The sequence below is a fragment of the Coregonus clupeaformis genome, unplaced genomic scaffold, assembly GCF_020615455.1.
Source record: "Coregonus clupeaformis isolate EN_2021a unplaced genomic scaffold, ASM2061545v1 scaf1305, whole genome shotgun sequence".
Classification (NCBI taxonomy): domain Eukaryota; kingdom Metazoa; phylum Chordata; class Actinopteri; order Salmoniformes; family Salmonidae; genus Coregonus; species Coregonus clupeaformis.
In genome coordinates, this window is record NW_025534759.1 from 50001 (window position 1) to 65533 (window position 15533).

At 45.0% G+C, this 15533-nt stretch overlaps 1 protein-coding gene across 1 annotated transcript in view; it reads left to right on the plus strand.

Annotated features, from left to right (window-relative positions):
- LOC121532851 (dedicator of cytokinesis protein 2) overlaps window positions 1-15533 on the plus strand; it is a gene marked incomplete at its 3' end in the record, with an annotated part of 127502 nt that overhangs the window by 24189 nt on the left and 87780 nt on the right. Inside the window, exons 13-21 of the mRNA XM_045217975.1 lie at window positions 110-360; window positions 993-1091; window positions 1819-1891; window positions 2048-2151; window positions 2704-2887; window positions 5577-5674; window positions 8257-8346; window positions 8766-8866; window positions 11717-11851. Coding sequence (XP_045073910.1) covers window positions 110-360; window positions 993-1091; window positions 1819-1891; window positions 2048-2151; window positions 2704-2887; window positions 5577-5674; window positions 8257-8346; window positions 8766-8866; window positions 11717-11851 — 1135 coding nt within the window. The remainder of the gene's footprint in view (window positions 1-109; window positions 361-992; window positions 1092-1818; window positions 1892-2047; window positions 2152-2703; window positions 2888-5576; window positions 5675-8256; window positions 8347-8765; window positions 8867-11716; window positions 11852-15533) is intronic.

Genomic DNA, 15533 nt, shown 5'->3' on the forward strand with positions numbered 1-15533 from the left:
TCGCCTTCCCCTCCCCCAATCCTAACCGTAACCATTAGTGTGGGAAATGCAAAACTGACCCAAGATCAGCATCTAGGGGCATCTTTACCCTACTCTGTCCTCCCTCCAGGTCTCTGGGTGACGATGAAGGCCCTGGTGGGTGACATCGTCCAGATCCGTAAGGAGTACCCCCACCTGGTGGACCGCGGCACGGTGGTGGCCCGTAAACTGGGTTTCCCAGAGATCATCATGCCGGGGGACATCCGCAACGACATCTACCTGACGCTGTGGGCCGGGGACTTTGACAAGTACAACAAGACCAGCCAGAAGAACATGGAGGTTATCATGATGGTGTGTGACGAGGAGGGCAAGATTGTGTCGGTGAGTTGGGGGGAACAGGGTGTGTGTGTGTGTGTGTGGGGGGGGTCACACCAATAGATCATCTCCTCACAATCAAAATATCACACGCATGGTCATCTGGAGGTAGCGCATGGTCATCTGGAGGTAGCCAAACAGGGATACTGTTTCAGCACTGTGTCCTACTTTGTACTTCATGTCATACTGTTCTGAGTTGTTGGGTTGGATGTAATCTCTTGTGGACAGACCACACAAACATACATGGTGCCGTAGATCTGTCATGATACAACGGGATCCATGAGATCAGTAGCAGCAGTTCCGTTGCTTGGGTTATTTTTTCTGGTTATTTGGACAAATCACGATTTCACAGGTGTTAGCATCTTTCGAATTTCTGAATGGGAGGGGACAATCGGCCCGTAACATGCAAAGAGAGAGGGTGGAGCACTTCTCTTAACACGTATGGACCCAGAACTTAATCAAGCATCTGACCAATTACGCAATACTTTAGTTCTGGGTTAACCAAGATTAGGTTGGATGTACAGTATCTAGGTTGATGTGGGTTAGTTGAATTGATTGTCATCTCTCTTTTTCTGTCACCTCTCTCTTTCTCTTACCTCTCTCTTTCTGTCATCTCTCTCTTTCTGTCTGTCCTGTAGAACTCTATCTGTCTGGGAGCCGGGGATCGACCGCTTAACGAATACAGATCTGTCATCTACTACCAGGTCAAACAACCACGCTGGATGGAGACATTCAAGGTCAGCGTGTGTGTGTTTGAATGATAAGTTGTGCATGTTGATCAACTGTTGCCCTCTGTGTACAACATGTAACACTAAACACGGTCTGTGTAGTATGTAATATAAGGTGCTCATGTGACAGCAACATTTGATCCTGTGTTTTTTTTGGGGGGTGGGGTCGTATTTTACCCCCTTTTTCAATCTTGTCTCATCGCTGCAACTCCCCAATGGGCTCGGTAGGTAAAGGGCGAGTCATGCGTCCTCCAAAACATGACCCACCTAACCGCACTTCTTAACACCCGCACGCTTAACCCGGAAGCCAGGCGCACCGATGTGTCGGAGGAAACACTGTTCAACTGACGACCGAGGTCAGCCTGCAGGAGTCACTAGAGCACGATTAGCCATGTAAAGCCCCCCCCCCGGACAAATCCTCCCCTAACCTGGATGACGATGGGCCAATTGTGCGCTGCCTTATGGGACTCCCGATCACGGCTGGATGTGATACAGCCTTAGACCGCTGCGCCACTCGGGAGGCTCATTGATCCTGTGTTTTAAACCTTATCCAGAAATTATCCAGGAATTACACCAAAATTAAACCAATTGTCTGAGGATGGTGCTGGACAATCTGACATAAAAAGAAAACAGGACAGTTTGATGAAAAAGCTTTAAATAAGGGTTAAATTCCAGGCATGTCACATGTATGCGCAGGGCCCTAACAGGAGATGTAATGTTGTCCTCTGTCCTGTAGGTGGCCATCCCTCTGGAGGAGATGCACAAGATCCACCTGCGCTTCATGTTCAGACACCGCTCCTCTCAGGAGTGTGAGTACACCCAACTCTGCCCTCATCCTTACCTTCTTTACCACTGAGCTGAAAAGGGCTGGAAGGGTGAAAGCAATGTGACAGGAGGAAAGCCATTGCTTTAATCTACTAAATGAATTATCTTTGTTCTGTCTCCCACTCTCTTTCTCTGTGTAGCTAAGGATAAGAGTGAGAAGAACTTTGCCATGGCGTTTGTTCGTCTGATGAAGGAAGATGGAACCGTGCTGCAGGACGGCCTTCATGACCTGGTGGTCTTCAAGGTCAGATCTGAATCAACTCAGATTCGCACAACTACAAAACTAATGAATCAACGCACATTCAAATTAACTGTATAAATGAACCAGTACAGATTCACAGTTAAATGAACAGAAAAATTGAGTCACAGCCAAATCACCAAGGACACTGAATAATTAAAGATTCACATCCGACTGAACAGGCTAACTGAATAATTATAGATTCACTGCCAAATGAACTGGAATTATTGATTAAGTGCTAAAAGGAATGAAGATGAATTACTGTTGATTCACTCCCAAACTAAAATCTCTCTCTCTCTCTCTCTTTCTCTCACCGCACCCTCTCTCTCGCCCCTCTCTCTCTATTGCACGCTCTCTCTCTCTATTACCCCACCCTCTCTCTCTCGTTCTCTCTCTCCCTACCCTCTCTCTCTCCCCACCCTCTCGGTCTCTCTATCTCTCTCTCTCTCTCTCTCTCTCTCTCTCTCTCTCTCTCTCTCTCTCTCTCTCTCTCTCTCTCTCTCTCTCTCTCTCTCTCTCTCTCCCTCTCTCTCTCCCTCTCTCCCCTTCTCTCTACAGGGGGACAGCAAACGTATGGAGGATGTGAACTCGTACCTGTCCCTACCCTCTACGCGGTATGTGGACGTTCACAAGGGGGGGACACTGAGCCGCAGCAGCAGCAGTGTAGGAGGCTTGTCTGTCAGCTCCAGAGACAGCTTCACCATCTCAACCCTCGTCTGCTCCACCAAGCTCACTCAAAACGGTGTGTGTATGTGTGGCGTGTGTGTGGTCTCAGAACAGACTGAGTATGTCATAGTTTTGTCATACACGCCGGCGCTGGCGTACACACAAACTCACACACGCACTTCCCCCACACACAGCCAGGGCCCTGGCATGGCATTCAGGTGCTGTGTAACAGCTGTTGGTGAAGAAGCCAGTTCATCATTGTAATGATAACTGTGCTGCAGTGTCAAACATCAGTCCAGATATAACACACACACACACACACACACACACACGCACACACACACAGACACACACAGACACACACACACACACACACACACACACACACACACACACACACACACACACACACAGATGAGCTGTCTGGATGAGGGATCTGATCCTCTATCCCTACCTTGACCTGCACTCACAGTCAACAGATGGATCAATCAACAGCAGGCAGGCAGGTTCACTACTGAGGAAGACATTACTGAACACTGACACCTGTACAGGGGCTTCAGTGGTCTACACTACAGAGTGAGTTTAACATGGTCTATGTCATACAGAAGGCATGTTGTTGTTTTTTTTGTTTTTTTTTGCTCATGATGAACTTATACTTGGGCAGGGGAAATGTGACAGTGAATGGGGTGATGTGTACATTCCCTCTCACTGCCAAATACCCATTTCCACTGTTGACTAAAACCTGGTGCTTGGATTTATTTCCTAGTTAATTTCTATTGTGTTGGCCAAGGCTAAAATAGGGCTTCTCCATAAACTCTGGCCCCTCAACAAGTCCCCTCAAACCCCAGGGGGTGCCAAGTCATGTGGGCTTTCAGAGGAAATATGTCAGGCCGGTGAATTTGTTTATAAATGGCTGCCATGAAAATGTTTGGCCCAATCCCAAATCTACCCGTTAACCCTACGCCCTATGCACTTCTGGAGATCTGAGTGGATTCAACATGTGTAAGCAATATGATAATCACTCCACCTTGCCCTGTGAAGTGTAAGTTTCGCCATATTGCTTACACCAATCATATCTCTCGTGGACCAATCTCCGTAAACATAACTGGTAGCCTAGAATCTGCCGGAAGGAATAAGATGCGTGGTATAACGAGCAGCAGTAGTTCCGTTTTTATTTGTATTTTTGGACAAATCACGATTTTGCAGATGTTAGCATCTTTCGAATTTCGGAAGGGGAGGGGACATTCGTCCCGTATCTTGCAAAGAGAGATGGAGCTCTTCATTTTTGTTCCGCTCGTGGTTCTAGCATCTCTTCATCTCTTCTCTTAACATGCATGGACCCAGAACGTAATCGAGTAGCTAACCAATTACGTGACACTTTAGATCTGGGACAACCAAGATTAATATCAATGAAATGCACTGAGACCTCCACAACGGCATAGGGAGTAGGGTTTAGGGGTTGATTTGGGTTTGGGCCTCCTCCTAGTAAACAGTTTTGATGACCCAATTTGATTAACAAACAAGCTTAAGCTGTCAAATATTGTCAAACCAACATTTGCCAATTCTTTGTTTTTGTTAACCCTGTAAATGTCACAAAATGTTAAAACTAGTACAAACTATCAATAGCTAGCACAACTTTGGCAGCTAGCTATATTAGCAATATCGGTAACTTTATTTTATTTGAAAGACACTACAGCACTCTACCTTGCAGAGAGTATAATTAGCTAGCTAGCAATTGATATTAGCATTCTTGCAGTTATTTATCTCGTTTATGGCATTTGCTTGTAGCTAAAAACTAGCTAAATAGCCTATTAACAGCTAACCACTGAATTTTAACAGATAAAATTAGTTGCAGCTAGCTAACTATCAGTATCTTTGGTAACATAGCTAACTAGTAGCCTAATAAGCTTATGGCCATGCTTTCTGCAATTGAAACACACCACCCACTGGGCACAGATGTCAATTCAGCATCTATTCCATGTTGGTCGACGTAATTTGATTGAAATGACTTGGAAACAGCGTTGATTCAAACAGTGTGTGCCCAGTGGGCAAGAACTCTAGACCTAGTTTGCTCAATTCCAGGCTGAAGTTCCTGGGATTTAAGTTCTTGGGCATCAAGACCTTACTGAGAAGAATGATGAATGCATTTGAATGATTGTTACCCTGTGGGTGTGCTGGGTTGTGGTGAATGACAGGTAGGTTGATGGATGGATGGATGGATGGATGGATGGATGGATGGATGGATGGATGGATATGTGGATTGATGGATTGATGGATGGATGGATATGTGGATTGATGGATGGATTGATGGATGGATATGTGGATTGATTTATTGATGGATGGATTGATGGATGGATGGATATGTGGATTGATGAATTGATTGATGGATTGATGGATGGATGGATGGATATGTGGATGATGGATTAATGGATGGATTGATGGATGGATGGCCATGTACTCTTATAATATCCACCCGGCACAGCCAGAAGAGGACTGGCCACCCCTCAGAGCCTGGTTCCTCTCTAGGTTTCTTCCTAGGTTCCTGCCTTTCTAGGGAGTTTTTCCTAGCCACTGTGCTTCTACATCTGCATTGCTTGCTGTTTGGGGTTTTAGGCTGGGTTTCTGTATAGGACTTTGTGACATCTGCTGATGTGAAAAGGGCTTTATAAATATATTTGATTGATTGATTGATGGATGGATGGATATATGGATTGATGGATGGATGGATATGTGGATTGATGGATTGTTGTCTTTCCCCTGCTCAGTGGGCTTGCTGGGTCTACTGAAATGGAGGACTCGTCCTGAGCTCCTCAAAGAAAACCTGGAGAAACTCAAGATCATCGATGGAGAGGAAGTGGTCAAGGTGTGTGTGTCTACTGTGCAGTGGCGGCTCCTGAAAAAAATTCTCAGGAGGGGCAATTTTTTCTGATGATTTAGGTGACCTACACACATTTAAAAAAAGATATGTCCAGCAACAACATGAAGACAGGGGCAGCATATAAGTCAATACCAGAAGCATTTATTGACTGATCTCAAAAGTGTTGGCTTACCAGGGTTGGTGGAGCCCTCAGTTTCATCTTTGCCTCGCAAAGCTAACTCAAACACTCCATAAAACTTCACACACTGGATTAGCCGGCTGAGGATGTGGCGGTTCTTGCTAATGTCGTAGTAAATATATTTGTTATAGTGAATATGGAATATGATATGTTGAGTAAAATGTTGTGCTAAGATCTATTTAGGTCAGGAGCTGGTTATAAGTTCTGTTCCTATCCAATAACAATGGACAAAAGGGTCCTATCTTGTCAGCCTTGTCAGCAGGTGGCCAAGGACAACACCCACGCCATAGGCCTCTCAGTTCTTCCAACTCACGAGTTCTTGCTCTGAGGACACACACACACACAAAACACACACACACACATCATCACTGTTAAACACACACACACACACACACATCATCACTGTTAAACACACACACACACACACACACAAATCCCCTCTCTTAGGCTGAACATTTGAAGACAGAGAACCCGACTCAGAGCCAATGCAACAGTGACAGTAGCCTGCAGGGGACCTCGCCCAACTCATCAGGACCAATCAGAAGATCAGAACTACTAGATTGAACCTACTTCATTTATTGCATAAAATGTCTGCACACAATGTTTCGGGGGGCTCTCTTCAGAAATAATAATAATAATAATAATAATAATAATATGCCATTTAGCAGACGCTTTTATCCAAAGCGACTTACAGTCATGCGTGCATACATTTTTGTGTATGGGTGGTCCCGGGGATCGAACCCACTACCTTGGCTACAAGCACCATGCTCTACCAGCTGAGCTACAGAAAGTGGATACTCATGGATGCGCATTGCAATTGTAAAATGTCAACACAATTGGAGACACCACGTCATTTTTGGAGACATGTTATTGACAGTAAACTATTGTAGATGCGACTGCTAACTAAATAAAACATTTTAGCTGGCTAGCTAATCATCTTAGCTAAATGTGGGGCAAACAATTCAGTTATTTACCGTTAATTTGAGGGATTGGGGTGAAAGAAATCGAGTTACATAGTGATACTTTACGATATACTGTATTGACAATATCGCAATATTTTAGCGCTAGTTGGCTGTACCTGCACCAAAACACCATTATTGTTCCTTCATAGCTTGTTCTCAATCTTTTCACATTGGGAGCAAATTTGTTTTCAGCACTTTTATTTCCATGACTGATCAAAACTCGTTCTCATGGCTTTCTGATCCCTCTGCAACAGACATATGGTGCGCAATAAAAATCACAGTATCGAATCGCAATACGTATAGAATCATGAGACTCGCAATGCTGATGCACATATCTATCGTGAGGTTCCTGGCAATTCCCAGCCCAAGTTCATTTGCCACAACAAATCTCTTCGCTAGCAAACGCGATGTCTTCTCCAAAACGGCAATGTGTCTCCAGCAATGTTTACTTTTTGACGTTCTATGGCATCTCCACTTTCCAAGCATATATGACCACATGTAATATTTTGGTAAGTGATGCAAATAGTGAACTATGTAGGGCCAGGATGTAAAATATATGTAGCTGCAGCAATTTCTCTTATCTGATATGGTAAGTAATGGGGGCTTAATTTATAGCTCCCATAGAGTTTGACGAACGGGTCCGTGAACGCGATTCCAGATATATTTACCTCTGAATAAACTGCCTTTATTACACCATATCCACATCCAGTAAACTTGTGATTATCAACACTAACCTCATCGTTGTGGCGGCGGACAGCTAGCCTGTATCCTCGTCATCCAGTTGAGTGAGTGGCAATGTCTTTTTTCGTTCGTACCAATTTTGGAAAATCCTCGGGTGTAGGACTTTCCGCCTTTAGTAGAAACCTGTTGAATTATTAAATTTGGTCTGGGAGGTCCTAATTGTTTCGTTGCCAATTTATCTTCATTTGTTCGCCGACAAAAAGGAACTTCTTTCAAACAATCCACTCTTTTCTCAGTTACGTTCATGGTTACGTAACGCATGACGTAGCGCGTAAGTGCAAGCCCACAGACACCCATTGAGATTGTATTGAAGGCTCTGAAATTTGAAAAAAATAGATTTTACATGGGAGTCTATTACAGACTTCTGGGCGATTTTCAACCTGACTGAAATCGCCCCCAAAGGGGGAGCCATTTGAAGCACCACTTTAGCCTGATTCGACATTTAGTGGCAGTGTGGCACTGTGGCAGATCAGACGTATAGATTACAACACTGATAACTACTGTTGCCGTGATATAATTGATTAGAAAAAAAATCCCTTCCTTTTTCCCCGTTTGGCAGTGCGTCGCCCATATCGCCCTATTGAACAGGCCGCCCCTGCTACTGTGTGTACTGTTTATGTATTTGTGTGTACTGTGTGTGTGTGTGTGTGTGTCATCTCATGGCCTTTCTTCCCCTCCTTGTGTAGTTTCTCCAGGACACTCTGGATGCTCTGTTCACCATCATGATGGAACACTCCCAGACTGACGATTACGACATCCTAGTGTTCGACGCCCTGGTGAGTGAGGGAGTGTGTGTTCATGTCTCTCTCTTATATTCTCTCACTCTTATACCTGTTCGGTTCTCTGTCTGTCAGTCTGTCTCTTCATGTGGCTGTCTGTCGAACTCTATCCATATGGCCCTGTTATTCTCACTCTGAATAAACATGTCTGTCTGTCTGTCTGTCTGTCTGTCTGTCTGTCTGTCTGTCTGTCTGTCTGTCTGTCTGTCTGTCTGTCTGTCTGTCTGTCTGTCTGTCTGTCTGTCTGTCTGTCTGTCTGTCTGTTGCTTGTTTGTGTCTTTGTGCCAGTGAGGCCATCTCTCTCATCATATCAAATACAATTGTTATCCCTTCTACTCCTCCCCTCTCTCTCTCTCTCTCTCTCTCTCTCTCTCTCTCTCTCTCTCTCTCTCTCTCTCTCTCTCTCTCTCTCTCAGATCTACATCATTGGTCTGATAGCAGACAGGAAGTTCCAGCATTTTAACACGGTGTTGGAGGCCTACATCAAACAACACTTCAGCGCCACACTGGCCTACAAGTCAGTACTACTTCCTGTATCCAACTCCTACTCTTCCTGTGTCCAACTCCTCCTCTTCCTGTCTGTCTGTCTGTCTGTCTGTCTCACTGTCTCATTGTCTCAGAAGCAGCCTGATGAAGACTTTAATGCCATCATCGTAATAATAATAATGTATTGCATTATTACAATTTCCTTGGAAATGCAATCTCTTTCACATTCATAGTCAGACTGTGGAGTTAAAGTAGTAAGCTTTATTGATAATGACTTATCATGTCAGACTCGTAATGACATTTCCACAGGAGATGATGAACACTGTTAAATGACAGTACGTGTGTCATCATTAGCATTATGATGACAGATGATTTAGGCCTCATGATTGTGCTGGATTCAGGTAGGGTATGGTATGTTTACATACACACTAATAATTCAATTTTAAACAGATTATGGCAGTAGGCCGAGTATGGAAATAGTCATGTAAACACCTTACTCACCTTCCTCACCTCACCTTACTCTGCTTATCTTAATCGGCGTAAGGTCATAATCAAAGTAAGCATATGCCGATTAAAACACCTGGTTTTCTGAGCAATTAGGACATGTAAACAGCTTAATCTGAGTTCCAGGGGTATATTTTTCTTAAAACTGCATTGTTGGTTAAGGGCTTGTAAGTAAGCATTTCACTGTGCCTATTCGGTGCATGTGACAAATAAAATGTTATATGATTTGATTTGATATTTGATCTGCACATGTGCCAGCATCCTTGGCGCAAGCCTTCCTCTTCAATACATTCGGAAAAACTGAAAGTATGCATCTTAGAAATAGTTTTCTCATGCAAACTTTACATGTCCGAACTCAGAATCAAATAGGCTTCCCAAAAGTAGAACCTTTACTTTGATCTGCGATTTTCTGCCATTTACCAAAGTCCCATCAGTGATTTCAGATGTGTCCATGGAAACAGGACAATTAGGGAAATTGTTCTTCTTGCAAAGCATGTTAATGTTTAAGTAAAACTATTTGATTAATCTGCGTATTCACAAGAATCGTATTATTGTGTGCATGTGAACGTACCCACTGTTGAAGTACAAATATATTCAAAAGTATGTGGACACCCCTTCAAATTAGTGAATTCGGCTATTTCAGCCACACCTCTTGCTGACGGGTGTATAAAATCGAGCACACAGCCATGCAATCTCCATAGACAAACATTGGCAGTAGAATGGCCTTACTGAAGAGCTCAGTGACTTTCAACGTGGCACTGTCATAGGATGCCACCTTTCCAACAAGTCAGTTCGTCAAATTTCTGTCCTGTTTGAGCTGCCCCGGTCAACTGTATGCACTGGTATTGTGAAGTGGAAACGTCTGTGAGCAACAACCACTCAGCCATGAAGTGGGAGGACACACAAGCTCACAAAACGGGACCGTCGAGTGCTGAAGCGCGTAGTGCGTAAAAATCGTCTGTCCTTGGTTGCAACACTCACTAGTTCCAAACTGCCTGTGGAAACAAAGTCAGCACAAAAACTGTTAGTCGGGAGCTTCATGAAATAGCTTTCCGTGGCAGAGCAGCTGCACACAAGCCTAAGATCACCATGCGCAATGCCTAGCAACGACTGGACTGGTGTAAAGCTCGCCGCCATTAAACTCTAGAGCAGTGGAAACGTTTTCTCTGGAATGATAAATGACGCTTCACCATCTGGCAGTCCGACACACAAATCTGGGTTTGGCGGATGCCAGGTGAACGCTACCTGCCCCAATGCATATTTTGGTGGAGGAGGAATAATGGTCTGGGGCTGTTGTTCATGGTTTGGGCTAGGCCCCTTAGTTCCAGTGAAGGGAAATCTTAACATTACAGTATACAATGACATTCTAGACGATTCTGTGCTTCCAACTTTGTGGAACAGTTTGGGGGCAACAGTTTGTGGCAACAGTCATGTTTCCTGTTTCAACATGACAATGCCCCCGTGCCATACAGAAATTATTTGTCGAGATTGGTGTGGAAGAACTTGACTGGCCTGCACAGAGCCCTGATCTCCACCCCATCGAACACCTTTGGGATGAATTGGGACGCCGACTGCGAGCCAGGCCTAATCGCCCAACATCAGTGCCCGACCTCACGAATGCTCTTGTGGCTGAATGGAAGCAAGTCCCCGCAGCAATGTTCCAACATCTAGTGCAAAGCCTTCCCAGAAGAGTGGAGGCTGTTATAGCAGCAAAGGGGGGACCAACGCCATATTAATGCCCATGATTTTGGAATGAGATGTTCGACGAGCAGGTGTCCACATACTTTTGATCATGTAGTGTATCTGTCCTAATGCTGGGTGTAATGCATGAATCAGCCACCAGGTATCAATGTTTCAGTGTGAATACTGTGTGCCTGTATTAATAGACCTTGGTACTTTACTGAAGGCTGGCCAGAATAATCAAACTGGGCTCACTGAGTCTTAAATATAGAATACCCTCTGTCTCTCTCTCTCTTTCCCCCCCCGCTCTTTCAGCTTAACCAGTGCTAGCCATGCCATTATATATTTTTCCTGTTGTTACATTTAATGTTTAGAACTAAATCACTCTCTGTTAGGACAACCAAAACACAGACAGACAGCCTCTAAACTCCATCCTCCGATTGTGTTGCACTTTAGTAATAGTCTTTATCCTTCCCATTATTCTGGTCCATTATAACTGTTATTGTTTAAGAGGATTGGATTGTTTTAATCCAGTGGGCCATCAAGCCCAAGGCCATTTATGGGAACAGTATGAGACATAAGTGTAGTCCTAGTATGCTGTGGAGTGTGTGTGTGTGTGTGTGTGGGTGTGTGTGTGTTTGAAAAATGTAATTAGCAGTTCTGAAATGAAGATTTTCCTACTCTCTCGCCCCCTCAGGAAGTTGATGTCTGTGTTGAAGAGGTATCTGGATGTGTCCAGTCGAGGGGAGCAGTGTGAGAACTACCTACGCACACTCAAAGCCCTGGAGTACATCTTCAAGTTCATCGTCCGCTCACGAATGCTTTACTCTCAGTAAGTGTGTGTGTGTGTGCGTGTGTGTATGCACACTCTGTGTATAGGCCTGTGTGTATGCCTCCTTCTCCCCATCTAACTCTTACAAGTATGCACAGATGAATGCACGCACACACACGGTCACGCACGTACATATAGAGTGGCGCCGGAGAAGATGGTTGCCGTTTTACAGCCCTCTAACCAATTGTACTATTATGTGTGTTTTTCCGCGTTATTTGTAATTTATTTTGTACATAATGTTTCTGCCATCGTCTCTTATAACCAAAAAGAGCTTCTGGATATCAGGACAGCGATTACTCAACTCGTATTGGACGAAGATTTTTTCTTCAACGAGGCGGCCGCGAAGGATATCCTACAGACACCCGACAAGGCCCAAATCCCCGTCATTCGCATGAGGAAGAGACTGAGATATCGTGGACGTAGGTCGGGGTGCCTTGTAAGGATCCGACGGCGAGCGAGTAAACTGCCGCTCCCATCATTCCTATTAGCCAATCTTCAATCATTGGACAATAAATTGGATGACCTAAGATTACGGTTATCCTACCAACGGGACATTAAAAACTGTAATATCTTATGTTTCACCGAGTCGTAGCTGAACGACGACATGGATAACATACAGCTAGCGGGCTATACGCTACATCGGCAGGATAGAACGGCTGACTCCGGTATGACAAGGGGTGGCGGTCCGTGTATATTTGTAAACAACAGCTGGTGCACAAAATCAAATACTAAGGAAGTCTCGAGGTTTTGCTCGCCTGTGGTAGAGTATCTTATGATAAGCTGTAGACCACACTATTTACCAAGAGAGTTTTCATCTATATTTTTCATAGCTGTCTATTTACCACCACAAACCAATGCTGGCATTAAGATTGCACTGAATGAGCTGTATAAGGCCATAAGTCAACAGGAAAACGCTCATCCAGAGGTAGCGCTCCTAGTGGCCAGGGACTTTAATGCAGGGAAACTTAAATCCGTTCTACCTAATTTCTACCAGCATGTTAAATGTGCAACCAGAGGAAAAAAAAAACTCTAGACCACCTTTACTCCACACACAGAGACGCATACAAAGCTCTCCCTCGCCCTCCATTTGGCAAATCTGACCATAACTCTATCCTCCTGATTCCTGCTTATAAGCAAAAACTAAAGCAGGAAGCACCAGTGACTCGGTTAATAAAAAAGTGGTCAGATGACGCAGATGCTAAGCTACAGGACTGTTTTGCTAGCACAGACTGGAACATGTTCCGGGATTCTTCAGATAGCATTGAGGAGTACACCACATCAGTCACTGGCTTCATCAATAAGTGCATCGATGATGTCATCCCCACAGTGACCGTACGTACATACCCCAACCAGAAGCCATGGATTACAGGAAACATCCGCACTGAGCTAAAGGGTAGAGCTGCCGCTTTCAAGGAACGGGACTCTAATCCAGACGCTTATAAGAAATCCCGCTATGCCCTCCGACGAACCATCAAACAGGCAAAGAGTCAATACAGGACTAAGATTGAATCGTACTACACCGGCTCTGATGCTCGTCGGATTAGGCAGGGCTTGAAAACTATTACAGACTACAAAGGGAAGCACAGCCGCGAGCTGCCCAGTGACACAAGACTTCCAGATGAGCTAAACCACTTCTATACTCGCTTCGAGGCAAGCAACACTGAAGCATGCATGAGAGCACCAGCTCTTCCGGATGACTATGTGATCACGCTCTCTGTAGCCAATGTGAGTAAGACTTTTAAGCAGGTCAACATTCACAAGGCCGCAGGGCCAGACGGATTACCAGGACGTGTACTCCGAGCATGTGCTGACCAACTGGCAAGTGTCTTCACTGACATTTTCAACATGTCCCTGACTGAGTCTGTAATACCAACATGTTTCAAGCAGACCACCATAGTCCCCGTGCCCAAGGACTCTAAGATAACCTGCCTAAATGACTACCGACCCGTAGCACTGACGTCTGTAGCCATGAAGTGCTTTGAAAGGCTGGTCCTGGCTCACATCAACACCATTATCCCAGAAACCCTAGACCCACTCCAATTTGCATACCGCCCCAACAGATCCACAGATGATGCAATCTCTATTGCACTCCACACTGCCCTTTCCCACCTGGACAAGAGGAACACCGACGTGAGAATGCTATTCATTGACTACAGCTCAGCATTCAACACCATAGTGCCCTCAAAGCTCATCACTAAGCTAAGGATCCTGGGACTAAACACCTCCCTCTGCAACTGGATCCTGGACTTCCTGACGGGCCGCCCCCCAGGTGGTAAGGGTAGGTAACAACACATCTGCCACACTGATCCTCAACACGGGGTCCCCTCAGGGTTGCGTGCTCAGTCCCTTCCTGTACTCCCTGTTCACCCATGACTGCATGGCCAGGCACGACTCCAACACCATCATTAAGTTTGCCGACGACACAACAGTGGTAGGCCTGATCACCGACAATGATGAGACAGCCTATAGGGAGGCCGTGTGGTGGCAGGATAACAACCTCTCCCTCAACGTGATCAAGACAAAGGAGATGATTGTGGACTACAGGAAAAAAAAGAGGACTGAGCACGCCCCCATTCTCATCGACGGGGCTGTAGTGGAACAGGTTGAGAGCTTCAAGTTCCTTGGTGTCCACATCACCAATGAACTATCATGGTCCAAACACACCAAGACAGTCGTGAAGAGGGCACGACAAAGCCTATTCCCCCTCAGGAGACTGAAAAGATTTGGCATGGGTCCTCAGATCCTCAAAAAATTATACAGCTGCACCATCGAGAGCATCCTGACTGGTTGCATCACCGCCTGGTATGGCAACTGCTTGGCCTCCGACCGCAAGGCACTACAGAGGGTAGTGCGTACGGCCCAGTACATCACTGGGGCCAAGCTTCCTGCCATCCAGGACCTCTATACCAGGCGGTGTCAGAGGAAGGACCTCAAAATTGTCAAAGACAATGTTAATTATTTATGCATAGTCACTTTAACTCTACCCACATGTACATATTACTTCAACTACCTCAACTAGCCGGTGCCCCCGCACATTGACTCTGCACCGGTACCCCCCTGTATATATAGCCTCCCTACTGTTATTTTATTTTACTTCTGCTCTTTTTTTCTCAACACTTTTTTGCTGTTTTATTCTACTTTTTTATTAAAAATAAATGCACTGTTGGTTAAGGGCTGTAAGTAAGCATTTCACTGTAATGTCTGCACCTGTTGTATTCGGCGCATGTGGCCAATAACATTTTATTTGATTTGACTTACTCGTTTACGCTCTTGTACACCCCCCCCACACACACACACACAGAGGGATAGTGTCATTGTATTATCTAGCTAATTCCCAGAGACAGCTTGCTCTGAAAGACGCTGATTGCAGCACTAATTTGGCTAATAAGCATTGATGATGAAGTGGTGTTTTTAATGAGCACTAATGATGAAGTAGACCCAGTGCTGAATGAGCAGCCACTGCTATGCTTCAACTCTGCTGAAGTCAGCTCCATATGATAATCATAATTTGATCCTGACAGATTATTAGCAGAACACAAACAACGCTATGTGTGTCTTGTGTGGTCTGTTGGTCTGTCAGTTTGTTTTAGAGACCATATGCAGTGTGTGTGTGTGTGTGTGTGTGTGTGTGTGTGTGTGTGTGTGTGTGTGTGTGTGTGTGTGTGTGTGTGTGTGTGTGTGT